At 42.5% G+C, this 21,576-nt stretch overlaps 1 protein-coding gene across 5 annotated transcripts in view; it reads left to right on the forward strand.

The window, feature by feature from the left end:
- Window positions 1-20,932, forward strand: part of SFXN1 (sideroflexin 1) — a 56,650-nt gene extending 35,718 nt beyond the window's left edge. For all 5 annotated transcript variants that reach the window (XM_054690985.1, XM_037498478.2, XM_037498480.2 and 2 more), the window contains 6 exons: window positions 839-924; window positions 1,846-1,973; window positions 5,373-5,422; window positions 13,301-13,350; window positions 13,883-13,930; window positions 18,260-20,932. In XM_054690985.1, the coding sequence (XP_054546960.1) occupies window positions 839-924; window positions 1,846-1,973; window positions 5,373-5,422; window positions 13,301-13,350; window positions 13,883-13,930; window positions 18,260-18,356 (459 nt within the window). In that variant the 3' untranslated portion in view covers window positions 18,357-20,932. The remainder of the gene's footprint in view (window positions 1-838; window positions 925-1,845; window positions 1,974-5,372; window positions 5,423-13,300; window positions 13,351-13,882; window positions 13,931-18,259) is intronic.
- The last annotated feature ends 644 nt before the right edge of the window (window positions 20,933-21,576 follow it).

Raw genomic sequence — 21,576 nt, forward strand, 5'->3', positions numbered from 1 at the left:
GTTACCTGACTTTCTTCTTAGAGTCATTCTCTTCAATGCTGATTTTAATTGTGTCTTCCAATAAGCTCAGAAAGGGGTGTCACCAGAACATGTGCCCAGACCTAGTCTGTAGCTGGCATTGAAGATTAAGTGTTAAATGCTCATCTGCCACACAGCCTGCTGGAGCAGGGGTCAGGTGGTGTGTCTCATGTCCACACCTCCCGGAGTTGGAGGAATCCCAACTGAACTCAAAACCTGGGACTCCAAAGCCCCTACTCCAGCAACCACACTAGACTGTCAAAATGTCTTAGATGTTGGCATTATATGCCCAGCATGCCCATACTTGAAAGGTAAATGCCACTAGGAAACAAGTTTTGAAAGTACTATTTGTGTGAGTTTTTTCTTCATTGAAGTAACATTGCATTATAACATTCTATAACTTCGAGGTGTGCATCATTGAGAACTACATTAAGTTCACCACTCAAAGTCCAGTTCTGTCCTTCCCCATACCATTGTCCCCTTATCTACCTTCCTTTCATTCTCCCTTCCAGTAACCACAAATTGGTCTTCTCATCCAAAAGTTTTTGTTTTTTAATCTATATGTTACATATGAGTGAAGTCTTAAGACATTGTCTTTCCCTATTTCATTCTGCTTAATCCCCTCCAGGCCCATCAGTGTTGTTACATATGGAGGGATTTCATCCCATTTTGTAGCTGCACAGTATTCCACTGTATGAGCACTGAGTTTCTATGCAAACAGGACTCTGCATTTTGTAGTAGTATTCAAGAAGAAATAAGTATCTCCATTCAATAGTCCTGGAAAAGTACAATAATGCTTTTGGAATTATCTTTTCTGCAGCGTGTCTCACCACTCATAGGACGCTTTGTTCCCTTTGCTGCTGTAGCTGCTGCTAATTGCATTAATATTCCATTAATGAGGCAAAGGTAAGATGAATATGTACTCTTTGAAAGGACTTGTGCTTAACAGGACAGTCTCTTCAAATAATTAGTCAAATTTTTTTAAATTTATTTTAGTATCTACAGATGGAATTGTGTGGGATCTGGGACTTGTTTCAAAATGATCTAGAATTGAGGGTAAAGGTGAGTCCATTGATGAAGCAAGTTTAGCATGAGTTGCTGATTATAAAGACAGGCTGATAATTAGGTACATGTGGGATTAGAATCTTTTTTCTACTTCTGCATAATAAAAAAATTCAAAAATGTATCTTAATCTTTCATTTAGTTGTGCCAGGACTAGGGAGAGGAAGGTCCTGAAAGAAAGATTATTCTCTAGAATAGGTTCTTTTTTCCTGTAGAAGTTTCATTTTGGTTTTTAAGTAATGTTAATCTATATATTTGGAAGTAATTTTTAGCTGAAGAAAGAATAAGAAAAAGCATTTTGGAATGAATAACAAAACAGGGTAACAAATCTGCTATACAGTATTAGTAACTTGTAGATAAATTGCCAGTAGTACCAATTACTAGTGACTCCTCTGTCAGTATAGTTAGTTCCCTTTGTAATGCTGCATATTATTATATTTTTCATTTGGAAAGTTGCTCGACTTTGCACATGAACCTAGAAATGAGCTCTGTCTTTAAGTTACCATATTCACCCCTGGAGTCACATTAATATTAAAACTGATACACCTATTTTTTTAACAAAGTTTACTAGTGTTACTTTCCCTTTGAATCTATCGCACATGAATTATACTTGTTCATAGTATTTAAAAATAGACTTATCTGTGCCAACAGTGACACTTGGGAGGGTGTTTGGATGGAGTGGAAACTTCACCTTTCAATGTGGTGCTGTGTCCAGCCGCTCCATGAAGCATCTGTGAATATCTTTGCATGTGTCTCTCTCTGCAGGGAACTCAAAGTGGGCATTCCTGTCACAGATGAAAATGGCAACCGCCTGGGCGAGTCGGCCAATGCTGCCCAACAGGCCATCACCCAAGTAGTGGTCTCCAGGATCCTCATGGCAGCCCCAGGCATGGGTTAGTAGAACTTTGTCTTCCATTCATTTATTCTAGGAGCATAACTTGAACAAGTGTGTATGCACCCAATAAGTAAAAAAAAAAAAAAAGAAAATCACCCCACTTGGTGAAACTCACTTGCTGGTGGGGCTGGCAGGGGATAAACAAAATAAGCAAAATAGATGATACATGAGATGGTAGGAGGGAGTAAAGGGGAAAGAGGAACTGGAGATGGGGTGCTGCAGTGGATGTGGCAGGAAGGTCAGGGAAGAGGACTGGCCAGAGGTGAGATAGTGAGCCAGGTGGGTGTCAGGGGTCCATGTTCTGGGCAAAGGGGACAGTGGGAGAGTGGGGAGCTTGCCTGGCATGTGGGGAGCATCTCAAAGCAGCAGGGGCAACTGGTGTAGAGTGGGAAGTGGGAAGAGTAAAATGAATAGGATGAGGCCCCAGAGGTCAGGATGTGGGTGACCGGAGCTAGCTCTGGTTTTCAGTGTAAGGGACAGGAAGCCAGGGAGGGTTTGAGCAGGGAGGTGGCACAGTCTGATGTAATGTTTAGGGCATGACTCTCGGTGCTATGTTGAAAATAGACGGAGGGAAGGAGAACAATGGATGGAGTCCTCTCTGAGGGTTATTGCAGCCCCCAAGTGAGAGGTGCGGCAGGGCCGATGAGGCAATAACAGCAGAGGTGATGAGAATTTGGTAGCAAAGAATTTGATCTTTGTAAACCTTGAAAAGAAACGTCCAAAACTTCTTGAATGGGAAAAACGTCTCTGAAGATTTGTGTGTATCACTTGGAAACCCTTAGAACACAGAGAAACTCAGGCTGGTTAGAGCAACTGTTACTAAAATGTGCCAGGCGACCCCTCTGGGGGCTTGAGCCAACCTGACTGAGCACACTGGATCTGCATTGTGCTCAGTTCCTCTGCGAAGCTCTGCTCCACCCACTCCTAAGTCTTCTTACCTGGAGGCCTGGAAATGGCTTGCGGATAAGGAAACAGTAAACCTGGACATCTGGGAGTCCCAATGTCCTTCTCATGAAGTGGAAATAAATGTGTTTCATTTCACCATCTGAACTAGAGCACAGACAGCCCTGGGCTGCTTGCTCAGCTTTCAGAGGAAGCGAGCTTGGCGACTGCTGTCAAGTTTTCCCACTGATCTTTTCATTCTCTTCAAAATCCTTTTGAAACTCTGATGCTCATCACAGATGAGTAGGAGTAGACAACAAACTGAAGAAAACAGCCTGAAAGAAAACTTTGAGGAGGTTGATATTTGCACCCCAGCTGATTGGGATTGTCTGATTTCACCATCGGCAACCTGTACTCTGTCGCTAACCTACAAGGGGGCAGTGGAGTTCCCGCCCCCCCACCCCCCGCCCAGCTTCCCCTTCCCTCTGAGCTCAGAGCTCAGATTTTCTGGTTTGCTGACATCAAGGTCACACCTCTACATGCTAGCCTGGGTTTGCTTTCGATTATGTTCTTTCCCATTTTGAAACCCAAAGAGGCTCGTCTTTGGAGTTCAGCCAACCCAGCACATCCATTCACAGAAGCTTGGTTATTTCCAACATCATCCACTCTGTCCACCCCTGTGAAATCTGTAAGGCATCGTCCACAAGGGAGGCAGCTGAGCTGACAGTTGAGTCTGATAAAAGTCCTGAGTAAAGGGACTGATGCTGCCAGTGTCTGGCTGTGTGGTGCGCCTGCACATCACAGCCTCTTTGGTACAGGTCACCACTTTATCTGAGAAAACAGGCTCAGAGAAGTGAGGAAACTTCCCAGGGTCGCCCAGTTGGCAAGGGGGCCTCCTAACCCACAGGCCAGATCCCTGGATGAGCCTTGTCTGTTAGCACAGGAGAGCACTGTGGTGTGAGCAACCTTCATGTAGTCTACACAGATGTTGATTTTTAGTGATGCATGCCTGAAACTTCACCATTATCATGCAGTGTTACTTCAATTTAAAAGAAAAAAGGGATCCATGTTGCTGCAAATGGCATGAGTTTATCTTTTTTGATTGCTGAATAATATTCCACTGTGTGTATATATACCACATGTTCTTGATCCAGTCATCTATTTTTGGGCATTTGGGTTGTTTCCACATTTTACCTGTTGTAAATAGTGCTGCAGTAAACATAGGGGTACAGGTGTTCTTTTGAATCAATGTTTTTGTGTCCTTTGGGTAAATTCTCTAGGAGTGGAATTGCCAGGTTCTATGGTAGCTCCATTTTTAGCAGACTGAGGAACTTCCACACAGCTCTCCATAGTGGTTGGACCAGTTTGCACTCCCGCCAGCAATGCAGGAGAGTTCCTTTTCCACCACATCCTCACCAACATTTGTTGTTGCTAGTTTTTTTGATCTGTGCCATTCTTACTCGTTGTAAGGTGGTATCTCAATGTGTTTTTTTTTTTTTATTTGTATTTCCCTGATGGTAAGGGATGTTGAACATTTTTTCATATGCCTGCTGGCCATTTAGGAATTATGCTCAGTGAAATAAGCCAGAAGGGAAAAGAAAAATATCGGATGGTTTCACTTATAGCAGGAATATAGGGGAACCAAACAAGACATCAGTGTAAAGAAATAACACAACAAAGCAAAAACAGACAATTATAAATCAGAGCCATACTGCAGGGGAGGAGGAGGGAGAGGGATCAGAGGGAAGGTGGGAGGAGCACAGGGGACTGAGGTGATGGTGCACGGGTGCATTGACGAAGGAATATCTATGGGACTACACCTGAGAGAGTGGGAGGAAGCAAATATTGTTTAAAAGTGAACAATGATGGGCCTCCCCGGTGGCGCAGCGGTTGAGTGCTGGGTTGCGAAGCTGCCTGCGGCCTCTGCGGTGCCGGTTCGATCCCCGGCTGCTCCCCGGCCACCAGAGGAGGGTCCCACATGGCGCGCAGACCTCTCCTGCCGCCCGCTGCTCCCCTCAGCAGTGTACTTCGGTCCTTCTGCCTGCTCTGCTCCCCGCTCTGGCTCTGGTGAATTCTCTCACCCTCCCGCGCTTCTGACTGTACCCAGTGCATGTACAAACAAAAACAAAAACAAACAAGCAAATAAATAAATAAAACATGCCTCAAAAAAAAAAAAAAGTGAACAATGATGTAAAAAATTAAAAATTGAAAAAATTGAAAATTTTAAAAAAAAGAAAACAAAAAATGGAGTTAAATGTAAAGTTATCTTTAAGATTATAAAATTTTCTAACTGGCAAGAGCACTACATTATTTTTCAAAAACTAGAGAATGGGGACTGTGGATTTTTTTCAAAATACTAAAATGTTTTTAAAAGTTATGCAAATTGTTGCACTCTGCCAATGTAAAAATAGCCTAAAAGTGATATGAGCCTTGTGTTAAATTGTTTGGAGATGGGGGGAGTGGGTCAAAAATGGATGTTAAATAAAGATTGAAATGCATCTGTCTTTACTTCCAGCCATCCCTCCGTTTATCATGAACACTTTGGAAAAGAAAGCCTTTTTAAAGGTAAGACCCCTTTTTAGTGCGCAGTATATTGAACACAGACAGGATATTGTTCTGAAAGTGTGTAATGTGATAAGTAATGTGATAAGACAACCTTGCTACAATATACAAATGTGTAAGAGTAACATGCTGTACAGTTAGATTGATGTGTAAATAAATTTACAATGTTGTATGTCAAATTATTATACAACATTATTCAGTGTTGCATGTGAAATTAATCCAAGGGGAAGAAAGAAAGGATTAAAAACTGGCAAGCCCTAGTTCTATTTATCAACGTCTCAATCCTTTCAACTCCTTTTCAGACTTCAAACTGTAACAGAATTTTTCCTAGTGAGTAAAGATTTTGAAGGCACTTGAGCAATTATATAAATAAAAAGATGCTTCTTGGAACATGTGATGTCTAATCTCAGATATTTGCAAAAGCACTTGTGATTGAAGATTGTGCCCACTTCTCCTGAAGGTTCTGATCCATTATACACTTACCTTAGTCACTAATTAATGCCTTGTTTTGTGATAATGAAGAGACTGTGTGAATATGGGATGATATGTTGACAAGTTTTTCTGTATGCTATCAAAGATGAAAAAATAATTTGAAATAGTAGCTTCATGGACACTGAATTTTGCTCCAAAGGTATTTTTCTTTGGTGATGATATCTAAAAATTTATTACTGTAAAGCTGCCATTCTTCAAGGTCTGCAAATATTATAGTATGCAACTGTAACCCAGAACTCTCAGTGTTCCTGAGGTATTCTTTCTACATTGCTTCTTATAGAGTCCTTGACTTAATGCTATAGAATTTCTGCTTCATCTTTTTCCCAATCCTTGCAACATCTGGAATACTGTGGCTTAGGGTGACTCATTTGGCCCCAGCTGTTTGAAAAGTAACGCCATTAGATCTGCCAAGAGAAATGGGTCAGGTTTCTTGCAGAGGTGCTGTGGCAGAGACCACAGCTCTCTTGGGTAAATTGTTTTGGGTCTTAAAAATGAATATTTGCATTGCTGGGACACTGCAAAGGTTTGAGATAAAGGGACATAGTTCACAGACCAAACATGCTCTGAGCCGTACCAGCGATGAGGAGAGCCCTAAATGCCCAACAGGTGTGTTCATTGCCTGCTCTCCTCTCTGTGGGCCCCAGAAGGGGATCTAAGGCCAGCACTCAGTGAATGCTTAATAAGCACTTTTAATCGTTATGTTCTTAGAAACAAGCTAAGAAAGTCTGCTGTTACAGTGAGTGCCTCATTGGGTGGGCATCCCGGTGCTCATTTGTTATCCATGTATCAACCCCCTGTGAGGGGAAGGGGCACCTCTCTTCCTCACCCTGCCTCATATTCCTTCTTAGAAGCACTGGTATGTGGAGGGATTCTAGTCCAGAGTCGCTTCCTCTAGTGATCCTATGTGTTGATATGAAAGGTGTGCATCAGTTCCCAGGGGCTCTATAGTGACTGGACTACCCCATTGCTTTGTGTTGGATTCATGAGGGACACCGACAGATCCCGGGTCCACACCTTTGCAGATACTGAATCAATGCCCTGTGTCTTCCTTCTCTGCCAGCTCTTGATCTGAAAAATTACTAGGATTATAGTATCCCCACAAGAGCATGTGTTAACCTATGCAGCCTCCTACTACTTGCATGGTCCTTAATCCCTGAGGTATTGGGAGGCCAACTTGGGGAGCAACAGATAGTCAAAGTCATTCAATAAACCAAGCCTCCACCCTTCTAAATTGAGCCAAGTCAGGTTTTCTAAGCAAGACCAGATTTCTAAGTAGATATGAGGCTGGGAACATGTCAACCTATCCTGTTAGTTTCTCTTTCATAAAAGCGATAACTTGGCAAGAGAGGAGTGGTATATGTGGGCCATGCCACTGAGAATATGAGAAAGTCATGATTATGGCTTCACTTATAGGAGGAATGTAGGGGGGGAACCAAATAAGGGATTAGGCAAAAAATAATTATAATAAATAAAAAACAAAATTAACAGGCAACTAAATCAGAGACATTCTGCAGGGGATGGGGAGGGAAAGTTTCCAGGACCGGAGGGAAGAGCACAAGGGAATATGGCGATGTGCATGGATGACTTGGTGGTGGGAATTCTACAGGGACTACACCTGAGAGGAGAAAACACACATTGTACAAAAAGGAAGAATGATTTAAAATATAAATAAATAAATAAATAAGAAAGTTAGGGTTGTCGTGAACTTGCCAGTGACCATAAAAGCAGTTTGGAGGTCACCTTCAGTGGCAACATCCCCACCATTGCAACATCCCCATTCCTTTTTTTCTGTCTTTCAAATGCCATCTGACACCCACTTAGCGTAAGCACCTCAGCAGTAACTCCAAATATTGTCACTTATTAGTATAATTGGGTGATATCCATAGAAAGGGGAGTTCAGGTTCCCTGCCCCACCCAAGGAAAGGTGGAGCTGAGCAGGGATAAGAAGCTAAGGAGAGGAAGGAAGGAGACTGGAAGGAGACCTGGAGGAGGCACATGGAGCAGAGAGACAGGTGAAGAAGCTGCACTGGCTTGGACTTGTACCAGGGACTTAGGGGACAGGGAAAGAGACACTTGAAAGAGACAGAGATGTTGGTGAGAGACTGTGGGGAAGCTGATGATGGCAGCCTTTATCTTGACTTGGATTTTGATTTTGCTCTTTTCCTTCCAGACTTACCTGGTCGCTTCTGCCCCTTTCCTATGGTTCCTCTCCAGAAGGTGCCTTAGACTTGTGGCAGGCTTTCAGGCCATAGTGATCCTGCTTTGGGCCAACCCTGTTTGGCCGGGCACCCATGAGGGGATGGGTAGCTTTGGGTGTTTAATTAGAAACTTTTAAACTATATTCTTTCTCTTCTCTCTGTCGCACACTAATTGTGTTAGAGTTCCTTTCCATTGAAGGTCTTATGCACTAGATTATGTTTTGTCTAGTTACAGTGAATAGCAAAGAGTGTACAGGTTTGGGGGTGGTGTCCCATGGTGCCCCTCAGCCTGCACACTAACATTAGTGGGCTGTTAACATGTGTCCTGGTCTTGGCTTGTGGTTCCAGGATAGTCTATCAGAAAGCCAGCATTTCAACCTACATCCGTGTTGAAAGGTTAGGTCGGTGGGGAAAGCATAGCATGAAGTTGGCACACCGTTCTTGCAATTCGGTCAGGCCTTTGAACCCGTGGGGTCTTGGTATTGTTGGAAAAGTGGCCACAGTTACCCTCATGGCTCAGTGACAAACACTGGGTGGAAGACACTGAAGGGAAGATGCAGGACCTTCTTGCTGAGACTCGTAGACGAGGCTGTGGACACAGCCTGGCATTTCCTTATGTGAAGGGACCAGCACATGGTAGAAGCGTACGCCCATCATTGCCACATCCTCCTAGGCTTTCACAGTCATGAGTGAGTGGATGTTTGTTAAATTCTTAGTGAAACGCCTCCCATGTCTTAGTCTGCGGTTTTTGCCTATAGCCTTTAATAAAAATTTGGAGGTGCGTCACCTGCTCGCCTCCTTGAACAGGCCTCTCTCCTCGCCACCGAGGGGAGGGCCTCGCCTAGAGCCAGAAGGAGCCACTGGGGCAGGACTGGTGGTCAGAGTAGGTCAGGAGTCCTTCAGAGCCCCTCACAGGCTCCAGGGGTCTGGTTGTGGCTGTACCTCCTTCTCCAGACCTCAGTGTTTCTCAGTGGAGAAAGTAGAGGCAGAATACCTGGAGCTATCACACGCACGCCCCTGCCAGGTGCCTGGCAGCCATTACACATTAATACCGTGCTTTGCCTGTGTGGAGAGGCCCCTGGATGTCATCAGTACTATGGCCGATGTTAAAATATAAGCAGAAGCTATTTGTGTTACTGTCTTTGTAGTCCCTCTTCATAGCAGTTCACATGCTCTTTGGAGAGACAGGCTGGTCTGTGCCCCATCAGCAAAGGCTCCAGACATTTTGCACACTGGGGCGTCTGGCTCAGTCTGCCCTCTGATTGTCCCCACAGCTCCAGTGGCCAGATGTGCCCCCTGCGAGAGTGGGTTTATCCGGGCCTGTCCCTGGGACATGACCAGATGCCTCTGCAGACATGAAAGGAAAGGAATTGACCATTCTTGACTTTTTTATTATTACCCTTTGTTGATGTTTTTAAATGGTGAGCTTGGAGGCATTTGCCATGGCTCCTCCCTTCCCCTGCATCTTTTCTTTTCCCACATGGAGTGCTGGCCAGAGGCAAGTGATTCACAGATATTTGTGCAATAAATCAAAAAGTTCACTGCCTACAATCTGGCACTTTGATAAGCAGTTTCCTCTGGAGGAGAGTTCCTGTGGTCTCTAAAGTCATTCTTGCACTTTCATTGTAAATAAAATTGATACGATTTGGGTCAACTAATACTCCCTAATTCTTTAAGTTTTAGTTCTTTAGTTCTTTTATATTCCCTTTGATAAAGGTGGACTGTTGTCTACCCAGTTGACTTAGGGTTGTCTGCTGAGTGGGAAGGTATCTTTGCGTGTACTCTGTGGCCCTTGCCTGAGTGCCTGTTGCATGAAAATATCATACAAGGTGCTGCAGTCATAGAAACAGGGCTTGAGCCCTGCTCTCAGGGACCACATGGCATGGGGCAGGGAGGTGGGGTGGGGGGCAAAGGCTCAGCCGATGGTGCCAGAACCTTGTGAGTACAGCACAGGACCCAGAGGGCATGTAAAGGAGGTGTCTCCTCCAACTGCGAAGGGTTGGCAGACAGTGGACAAGACTGGCCAGGGCAGGGGCTCAAGCAGAAGCTTAGAGGAGCAGAGCGTAGCTAATTTGGAGGTGATGGTGGTCAGTTTGCCTGGGGTGTGGGTCCTGTGTCAGAATTGACTGTACTATGTCTCAAAATCAACTTCCAATGGTTCGTAGACTCTAAATGTGAAAATCTAGATTTGTTAAGCTTCTAGGAGGAAATGTAACAGACCATCTTTGAGACAGTCTATTAGACCATCTAGAGTTAAGTGAAGATTGCTTTGCCATAGCACCAGAAGCACAGTCCATTAAAAAAAATTGATAAATTGGGCTTGATGAAGATGTTAAAATTCTGCTTTTTGAAGATTGTAAGGAGGATGAAAAAATAAGAAGCAAAGCATGTATATGCAAAGCATGTATCTGATAAAGGACAGGACTTGTATCCAGATTATATAAAGGACTCTCAATACTTATTTGAAAAAACAACCCAGTAAAAAAGAAAATGGGCAAAAGGTTTGAACAGACATTCTACCTAGTACATACAAATATTAAATAAGCACATTCAAAGATGCTTAGTATCTTCAGTCACTGGGGGAAATTGAATTAAAACTACATGCTACATCTAAACATCTATTAAAATGGCTAACTTAAGGGCCTCCCCTGGCGGCGCAGCGGTTGAGCACTGGGCTGCGAAGCTGCCTGCAGCCTCTGCAGCGCTGGTTCGATCCCCAGCTGCCGGCGAGGGTCCCACATGGCACGCAGACCTCTCCTGCTGCCCGCTGCTCCCCTCAGCAGTGTATTTCTTTAGTCTGTCTGTTCTGCTCCATGCTCTGGCTCTGATGAATCCTCTCACCCTCCCGTGCTTCTGGCTGTACCCAGTGCTTGTATAAATAAATAAATAAATCTTTAAAAAAAATGGCTAACTTAAGACTGATCATAATCAGTATAGGTGAGGATGTGGAAGAACTGAAACTCTCATACCTTGCTGGTGGGAATGTAAAACCACCTTTGGAAAATAGTTTGGCAGTTTCTTTAAATATTAAACCTAAACTTACCATCTGATCCAGCCATTTCACTCCTAGGTGAAAAATAGGAGAAAAGAAAACATATTATCCACAAAAGATTGATGTTAATAACAGCTTTATTTGCAATAGCTGAAAACTGGAAACAATCCAAATGCTCATCTACAGGAAAATGGATTTTCATATTGTGATATATCTGTGCAGTGGGATACCTGACTGAGCAATAAAAAGTAGTGAACTGTTGAGACACATAAAAATCTGAATGGATCTGAAAATAATTACACAAAAGAGTAATGAGTTTAATATCCTAGGAAATCTAAATGAATATATAGTGACAGAAGGGAGATCAGAGGTGGCCAGGGAATGGGATACAGGGCTTGTTGGGATGCTCCAGGTCACGGGAACAAGGGCAGCATGAGGGGTGTGGATCAGCTCATTTGTCTTGATTTCTATTGTGATTCCATAGCTGAATACATGTGTGAAAACCTATACAGTCATGTGTCACATAACAGAGTTTCCATCAACAATGGACCGCATATGTGACAGAGATACCAACAGGTGTACATTAGCCCAGTTGTGTAGGAAGCTAGACCATGTAGGTTTGTGTGATTTACACTCTGCGTCATTCACAGGATGATGAAATTACCTTAACAACATACTTCTCAGAACGCATCCCAGTTAGTGAAGCACAACTCTGTTGTGCAGAATTAAATGTGTGTAGTCTTTAAATCATTTAACATTTCACTTATCCTCTGCACGATTCTGTGCTGGGCACGACATGTTCCTTCCCCAAGGATATAGTGCAAGTATTTAGGGAAAGACCAAGCATCATTACTCACTAATTTAGTGTTGGACTAAGTTCCATTTAAGAAGCAGAGACAAATTAGGCAGGATGGGAGCTGGGAGAAGGATGACATGCAGGCTCAATTTCACAGGAGAAGTCAGAATTCCCCAGGATTCTTTCATTACCCCTGCCTTTCCAGCAGCCCCCCACAGGGCCACAGTCAGCCCTTCGTCTGTGCCTGCCCCTCTGTGATGCCTCACACAGCTGTTCTCTGGGATACACTTTGCTGCAGACCAGAGTCCACTGAGTAGGAGGCTGCTCTCTCAGCTTCAGGATCTCCTTTCTGCAAGAGTTCATTCAGTACGCAGCTCACCAGGTCTGTGTGCCAGCTTGTCACACAACAGGGAGGTGCTAGGGCAGGGCCTGTCCTCTCCTCATGCGAGTCCTTCCATCCTGAGCCAGTGGCCCAGGATGCAGTATTTCCTGTCCTTGCCACCCATCGAGGTTGGGGTTAGGGCGCTCTCTGCATGAGCTCCATGGATCTGTCTCATCTTGACGATATTTCTCTCTTCCTCTCTAGTCCACGCCTCTGTCCTCACCTTAGCCCTTATGCTGTACCTTTTCTCCGGTGGAGTCTTCTCAGGGACCTGGGTATGCCTCTCACACAAGCCTCCGTGGTTGGGATGATGATCTTTTAACGATGTGCATTGACCTAACTCTGTTGGCTGATTTCATTACAGCTAATTCACGCTTGGTTGCAGCCATTTCATTGGCCTTATTATATAACCATATGTCTCAGCATTCTCTACTATGCATTTTGGCACCGCTCCTTTATTCACACTGAAAATCTAACAGCACTATTTCCCACAAGACCAACCAACCCATTCATTCCCATTAAAAAAAAAAAAAATACATGCAAAAATGTTTTATGCAGCAATAGTTCTAACCATATTGATAGCAACTAAAATCAAGAAAAGAAAGTGCAAGGGCCATTCTGCTGAGTTCCAAGCATTGTACCAATGAATATTATCTGGCCTGTCTTTACCTACACGCTTATTTAGGAAGCTGCTACGATCCTCTTTTGGCTCAGCTGTCTCCCTGGCCAGGAGATAAGTTACAATCAAGTATTAGCAGTTCCCTCTCCCCCATTTGCAGCCAGCATCACTCATATTAAATGTACAAGGGAAGAAAATTAGAAGGCACTTGATCTTCCACATGGTTCATTGATAGACTCAAGGCTACAGGAATGTGGGACTAACGTGCTTGTTGCAGTGTACCCCAAATTCCACTAATCATATTCCCAATGGGTCTTATAATGTCAAGAGACCCATGCAAAAGAAACTGCCTCTGAGAACCTGGATTAAAAAGTATTCAAAATAATTTATTTATCAAAACAGAGGTTCCCGTGGATGAGCGCACCTATTCAAGTTGGACTTGTTGGCTTCTGGTGAGTAGAATTACTTTTCTACCAAATTTTTAAAAAGATAATTATACAGCATTATGAAAGGGTGACAGGATGAGAGAACATGGGACACAAATTATGAAAATGGGACCATTCAAGAACATCTGGAGGGTGTCCCCTGGTGGCGCAGCAGTTGAGCACTGGGCTGCAAGGCTGCCCATAGCCTCTGCAGCGCCGGTTCGTTCCCCGGGCCGCCGGCAAGGGTCCCACAAAAAGAGAAAAAAAAAACCCAAGAACATTTGGAACTGATGCCCCAATGATTACATGGAAGTAACTCTTTAGAGGCAACTACAACTTTGGGGACAATTTGTGTGATCTTTTTTAAACTATAATCTCTTTGATTTACAAAAAATTAATTTGGCAATCCTTGGTAGTAAAATTACCCAAACAACATATTTTTGTGACGCAATATAATGCTCTTATGAAAAAAACTGGTTGTTTTAAAAGCAAAACAGAAAAATGAATCTGAAAAATCAGCCATTTCAAATGTTCTAATTTGTCCTTTTCCTTATTAAAGCTTGGTGTTTGCTACACCTCTGTGCTGTGCTCTGTTTCCTCAGAAAAGGTATGTATCTGTAATTCTTGGGAATGATTGTGAGTTGTAACCCCAAAAGCCTGTTGGACACACAGGAGCTGATACTCCATTTCCCTGGCTGGGAAGTCAAGACTTAAAAAAGATAAATGAAGCCATCGCCTCTGTAGAGGAGAGATGGAGGCAGAAACCAAACCCCCATGTCTGTCTAATTTCAAAACTCTCTAATAACCAGCTCTTATCTACCCTCTCCCATTACCTCTGAAAATACTTTGTGCTTTGTGTAAGTGTCAGGTTATCTCTGGCACAAATTTACTTTCATAGAAATTATACTGTGAGGGCCTCCCTGGTGGCACAGCGGTTGAGCCCTGGGTTGCAAAGCTGCCCGCAGCCTCTGCAGCACTGGTTCGATCCCCGGCTGCTGGGTGAGGGTCCCACATGGTGTGCAGACCTCTCCTGCCACCCGCTGCTCCCCTCAGCAGTGTACTTCGTCACTCTGTCTGTTCTGCTCCCTGCTCTGGCTCTGGTGAATTCTCTCACCCTCCCGTGCTTCTGACTGTACCCAGTGCTTGTATAAATAAATAAATAAATCTGTTAAAAAAAAAAAAAAAAAGGTATTATCTTTAAAAAAAAAAAGAAAGAAATTATACTGTGGTCCTTTGCCATCCGCCCATTGGCCAGTGCATCCAGAGTGCAGATGTATCAGAATTCCACTTCCACCCGGGGACAGCAATCAAGCTCTCTGAGCTCATGGTTGCTGTGTTTGCTCCCCTTCCTGCTGCCTTTTTTCTTGCTTTGAAAGCCTTGTTGTGCACGTGACTTCCATCCCAAGCTGCCCTTGAGTGCCACTGCTTTTGATGTAAGAACTGGATTGACAAGCATTAAATCGCCATCCTCTAGATGCGAGGCTTCAGCTGCCTCCTGAGGAATAATATCAAGGCACAGAGAAGCAGTGTGTTGTTGCTTTGCTCTTTTTGAAGTGTTTCCAGGCTCCTCACTTGGCAATGCCCACACATTCATGGGCCATATATAGTCTTCAGTGGCCTCTGCTTTCACAGTAGGCTTGGGATATGCCTTATGTTTTAGGACAACTTTGTCAGGTCCCTCGACCTGATAGAGATCTCAGCTTGTATCAGCTCTTCATGTGTGTCTTTGACCCTGTGTTATTAAATAGGGAATTAAATCTCAAGGCCAGGGAGCCTTTTATCACCTGGAGATAAAAGCCGAGGCCCCCAGGAGAGGTGCGACCTTCAGAACCTGCCTTCTGAACCCAGTGTGGATGGACTTCCTCATCTCTCCTCATCCCCAAACATGAGGGGTACTCATGTTTATTTAGTCATCCAGGCCTGGAGCTCAGGGATTGACATAAGAAGATTATTTTTTTCATTTTAACATTTGTTTTTATGATTAATTTAGACTCAGGGTGTGGAAGTTACAGGTTTTTTATACCCACACATGTCATGAGGTCGCATGCTCTCGGAGAATACGTGGACCACCACCAAGAGCTCCCCTTTGCCTTCCTCTACCTCAAAAGTTAAGCTTATTGATCTATTACTTTTGTGGGTTTGTTTTTTAATCCATGTGTTTATATGTTTATTTTTCTTTTGTTTCTTCCTTATTAGTTACTTAGAATAGATGCATATTATTGCTTGGTTCATCACACACCCTCCTTGTTGGGCCAAGCATGGCCCTGTTTTTCAAATGTATTTTAATAATACAATTAAATACCCTGTACCCACTGCCCAACCGTGAATAAAACCACTACAATAACATCCATCTGTGGGCTCTTCCCAGCCTGTGCCATTGCCTCCTTTGCAGGTGTAAGCACTCCGCTGAATGCCATGTTTATCATGGAACTGCATTTAAATTTTTCATTAGGTATATATATATATACCTAATGTTGTTGTCGTCCAGTCTTTTTTTTAAAGATTTATTTATTTATGCATAGAAGAGCTGGGGTACAGGCCAGAGATGTGGGGGGTGAGAGGATTCACCAAAGACAGAGTGGGGAACAGAAGAGGCAGACGGACTGAAATACACTGCTGAGGGGAGCAGCGGGCGAGTCAGGAGAGGTCTGCTGTGCCATGAGGGTAGCTCCCTGGCCAGGGATCGAGCTTGTGCTCCAGTGGCTGTGGATAGCTTCATAGTGCTGCATCTTAACCCCTTGCACCACAGGGAGGCCCCGTTGTTGTTATCCAGTCTTGTCTCTTTGGAACTTTTCAGGCATGGGTGTCATATATAATCTTCAGTTACTTGTTTTTTTATTTAACCTCATCTAAGACTCATCCACTTATTGCACATAGTTGTAGTTCATCTGTTTTGAGTGCTGTGTAATAGTCCATTGTAGGAATATGCCAGTTACCCATTCTCCCGCATGAATGAATGATAATGACAATAGAAAAATAAAACAAAGGAATAAACTCCAGAGAAATAAAATGGAGTTAAGACCAGTAATAAATAGAATGGGTAATAAAGAAAAAAAAATAAACAGAGGACCCACAAAGCCAAAAGACGCTATTTCTTTGAAAAACAGTAGCACTGTAGACAATTGTCTTCAGAGATTAATCAAAACAAAAAGGCATAAGTAATCTTATGAGTAAAAAAGAGACATAACTAGAGATTCAGCAGAGATTAAAAAAATTAGGAAACATTTTCAACATTGTTTTGAAAACAAGCAAAATGAACAAGTTCCTACAAAAATAACAGAACTGAAACATTAGAATGGAATTGACTTAAAGTCATCAAAGCATTATTTAAACTTCTACAAAGAACACCCAAGAACCAGGTGGCTTTACCAGGGAGATTTATTCAACTGTCAAGAAAGAAATTATATCAATTTTGAATAAACCCTCCTAGAAGATAAAAAAGAAAACCCTCTCCATCACCCAATAAGGCTGAATAACTTTAATTCCAAAATTGGGTTTGGTCTTTTCAAGTGCATCATTAGTAACTTAAGGACTTGTAGATCAGAGGAAAAGCAGGAGAAGCAGAAGGCCCACAGACACTATCACCAAGGGGTGTGGCTGTGGGGTAGGAAAAAAACTAGTTTCAAGTAATTATGCCTCTGGTTTCCTTTTCTGCTAAATTAAGATAAAACTTGACTTTCAGAGGTTTCGTAGGATTAAGATGCATAGTGAGTGACCCAACAGATGACCAGCAATTTGTGTCCATTAATAGCAGAAGCAGCAACTGAAAATTGTCCAAAGTGCCACAACATAGAAAAGAAGCATTCTGGAGTTTTTTCTAGGTTTCTTTTATTTTTTTGCATATTTTGTATAAATCTGTGTCCTGACTTTATTTTACCTCATTTCTTACCCTAGCTCAACTATATTAGACACCAAACTTTTTGACAGACTATTTACATATGAAAATGCCAGCAGTTTTTCTGAATGTAAGCATTCTGAACAACTTTTCTTCATACTTTTATGTAAAAAGGCATTTATAACCAAAAATACCCCAAACTTGAATGTTTTATATTTTATATATATATATAAATATATGCCATATATAAATTGCTATGCCATATAAATTTATATGGCACATATAAATTCAAGCTCATTTTTTAAATGCATGCAGCAAAGACTGACAGTGGTCATCTCTAATGGTGTGGCTGCAAGTATATTTTTTTCTGGTACACTTTAGTACTTTCTATCCATTTTAGAATAAGCTCTATTCACAGCAGAGCATGTGAGTGGTCCCTCACACTGTGAGCTGTCAACTCAGGTGAGAGCAGGGGTCCTTTTTCATTCATGGTTGAGCATGTATGCATTTTCCTTGTAAGGTGGCGTTACTAGAAATGGCTCCCAGTACCAGATGTCACTGCCACAGCAGTCCTGGCCACTAGCAGACTGTAAGCTTTTAGTAAAATGAGAAGTAAAAAGTGTATTTCGGTGTTGGGCACCTAAGGTGCACTTCTTTGATTATTAGTGACAGTTCTATGAAAGGAAGGGATACTGTTGTCCCCCCTTGCCCACAAGAACACGTGCCAAGATTCCCAGTGGAGCCTGAAACCAGGGATAGTATCCCCCTGTACACAATGGTTTCTTCCACCATGTGCATGATAATGTTTCATTTATAGGCACAGTAAGAGATGAACAATAACTAAAATGAAATAGAACTGTTGTAGCAATCCACTGCGATAAAAGGTACGTGAATGGGCTCTCTCTCAAAATACCTGACTGTATCTTTTTCCAAGGCAGCTGACGGGGTCACTGAGCCCGCCCACCAGGGGGCTCTGCTGGTTTCCCTTCCAAACCTTGTGAAGCTCTTTTCAAGCTGGGCTCACTGGGAGCGCTGCTTTCTCCAACTTCTGGCCCCCACCCCTGCCTGTCTAATAACCCTGTCCCTTCTCCCTTACCCCAGTTCCATGTCAGTGACAAGCTTGGAGCCTGAATTGCAAGCCAAGATCCAAGCGAGCCAGCCTGAATTACGGCGCGTCTACTTCAACAAGGGATTGTGAGGCCGAGAAGGACGCCTCCCCGCGATGGGCAACCCCGGCCGCAGAAACCCGGCGTAGCCCTGGAGGGGAGGACAGTCCTCGTCCATGGGGGTTTGCCCAGGGTCGAAAACCTTTTAAAGACTCACCTTACCTTGTGGAGTCGAGCTGCTGCTGACGGCGCAGCACCTGCTGGGAGCCGGCGTCGACTTCTCTTGGCTCCTATTCATTGAATCACGTTCTCATTTACAGAAATATCCTCCCTGTAGCTCTGATCATAATAGTTTATCAAAAATAATATCCCAAACCCCCAGCCAGGGTGTTACAAAACACCCTAGGCATAGAATAGGTGTTCTAGGTGTGCTCACAAATATTTATTAACAGAAAGGAAATATGTTTAAAATACTGAATTTTTATCCCACTCTAGTTTCAAACCAAGGACCTCTCAGTAGTGATTTGGGAAACACAAACACTCTGAGGCTAGACTGCAAAAAAATCATGTGTAAAACTGTACAAAAAATAAGTATTAAGGGCAGTTTGCTTCCCGTGTGGGCAAGCCCAAAGTAGAGGATGAATTTTTTCTTTTGGAGGATAAAAGTGCCCCCACTGACCTTGGGAAGGTCGTCATACTAGACAAGGCAGCAAACCGCCCCTGCTGTCAACGGTGTGGGCCTTTGTGTCGCGGGTGGTTTCTCTGGTGGACATTTGCATCCTTAGAAGATGTTAATCTTGCACTCGTTGACTTTATATTCAATTATTTACATCAAGTAATCAGTAACCGAGATGTACAAATTTTGGATGTATTTTCAATACCAATGCCGTATGACTGGGTTGAATCTGGTATGTTTGATTTTTTTATTAGCCGTGAAAGCACAATTCCAGCTACCTACCTGTCTTCTCTTGTGCATAGAGATCTCCTTGGCTTTTAGAAAGACACAGAAATAATGTTTGCCAATCATGACTCCTTGAATTTTACTAGAATGTTGTGTATTAATCACAGTCCACCTGTTAGAAAATAAGGACTCCATGGACCACCATTTACATCATCTGTAGTAATTTCACAAGTAATATACTTACTGTAACAGATTTTGTGTCAAGTCTGTAGTTGTCCAAAGAAATATGCAAGGTGGTGGTTATCACCGAGCTAGACCAGGAGATTCTATTGTAATTCAGAGACTTGTAAGTGATAACAATGTAGAAACTAGTTTTAACAGATTTTTCTTGATAATGTGACCAGGCTGAATTTCCTCATAAAGAAAAAATGGCGTGCCTTGTGTCTGTGTTTCTCTTTTCTCTGCAAGGATTCATGGATCGGAAACTGGGGCCACTCTGAGCCTTTCTTTATACTGCCAGAATTTTCCCTCTTAGATTTTCTGTCTTAAACTAATCGGACCAAAGTAGCTTCCCCGTGGCTTTCTGGCCTTGGATACATTCTGTTGCCATAGATGTTTCTCATTTTAAAAAGTGATTTAAAAAAGCCTGGCATTCAAGGCAGATCTCCATTGAGGTACTTACAGAGAACTTCTAACAAGAAACTAAAGCATTTGAGGCCCCCTCTTCCCCTGCCCCAGCTAGTCTCAGAATTGTTAGCCTCCTCTCCCCACTATATTGGTAACTCTATTCCAGAATCTTCACCTTCACTGAATGATGAATGACTGGTGGAAGATAGACAAAACTCTCCAAAATTGCATGCACACCAGGAAGATAGGATGACAGCATTGTCATAAAAAAGGGCAATGAACATGGAGATGTGTCTTTTTAATATTATTTCCTGATGCCTCTGACTCTTGCTGCTTTAATATAGAAATAATAACTATAGTTTAATCATGGCATATAAAAAAAGAACAAAAGAACCAAGATTGGCAATCTTTGCTGATCTCTTAGAAATACCTTTTCTGGAGAAAAGTCCAAATAAAGTGCAATAAGCTTGTAAAAGTAATTAGTTCTTAATATTTCTATTCCCATGACATCAGGAATCATGACTATAAGCATTTACTCACTGGTAGTTTTTATTTCAGTATTAGTGTCTTGCCAGTGTTGGAATCTGTGTTGTTTCAGTTCAACTGGATGAAATGTTAAATAAACTCAGACTGAAAGTAAATTCTCTTTCATTTGTATGTAAAGGGTGATGTAGGTTTTATGTTACAGTGGATGGCACCTTCCAGGTACTAAGGTACCTGGCTACCATTGGTAACTCCTAAAGAGTATTTTTGTTTTATTTTTATTTTTTTATTGAGTTAATACTGGTTTACAACACTGATTATGATTTAGGGGAATAAGTTCACACCTCAGGAAGAGCATTTTTGTATTATGACTTTAACAGAAAATATATTTCTAGTTTTGACTACCAGTCTTCCACCTTCTGAAAGACCAAAGAGGACCCCCCTCCTCCCCCACACAGTATAATTTCAGGAAATTAATTATGAGCAAAGTGGGGGAAATGTAATTCTACTTTAGACCCTGAAGATGAACCATTGTACATGGTGGTGAGATCAATATGCTTTCACATTGTTTGCCATAGTTCACAGTGAAAACCTCAACCGAAGGTTGGGGAGTGTCTTGTTAACAGACTTAATAAAGAACTGAGCATTTCAACCTTTGTCACGTCTCTGCATCTGTTTTGATTCCATAACTCTCCATCACTTTATTTAAATCTATCCAAGAATTTGGATCTAGAAGTCAGACCTGGTGCAGTACAGGTTGTCCCCACTTTTAAAATACATGGCTTTGGACAGCTGATATGCTCTGTGTCCTGTTTTGTGTGTGTGTGTATGTGTGTGTGTGTGTTCATGTTAGTGTTAGTTGTTTAGAGAAAATAATTGAATGTATATCATAGAGTTGTAAAGACTACCCAAGAAAAGGCATGCACAGTGGTTTGCCAAGTACATCGCGAGCATCCCGTGATTCATTGCTCATCATATATTTGCTCTAGAGACAGTGGATGTGCACCCAAATGCCAGAGCAGTTGATCCTTGAACTGTATGGGGTCCACTTATATGAGGGTATTTTGAACAGATGATATAAATTATCTCCTAATTATTATCAACTAACCCAGTATAGCATTGTAAGTGTATTTCCTCATTTTCTTATTTTATTTTCCCTGGCTTACTTCATTGTAAGAATACAATATATATGCACAGATCTCACACATATACATCTCACATGTCACATATTCATGTTCATCAGTTCATGTTTATACCATTAAAGCTGCTTGTCAATAGCAACAATTAGTAGGAGGGGGAGG

Source organism: Talpa occidentalis, unplaced genomic scaffold (genome assembly GCF_014898055.3).
Source record: "Talpa occidentalis isolate TD23 unplaced genomic scaffold, MPIMG_talOcc4v2.1 talOcc4.9, whole genome shotgun sequence".
In the NCBI taxonomy this organism is placed as follows: Eukaryota; Metazoa; Chordata; class Mammalia; order Eulipotyphla; family Talpidae; genus Talpa; species Talpa occidentalis.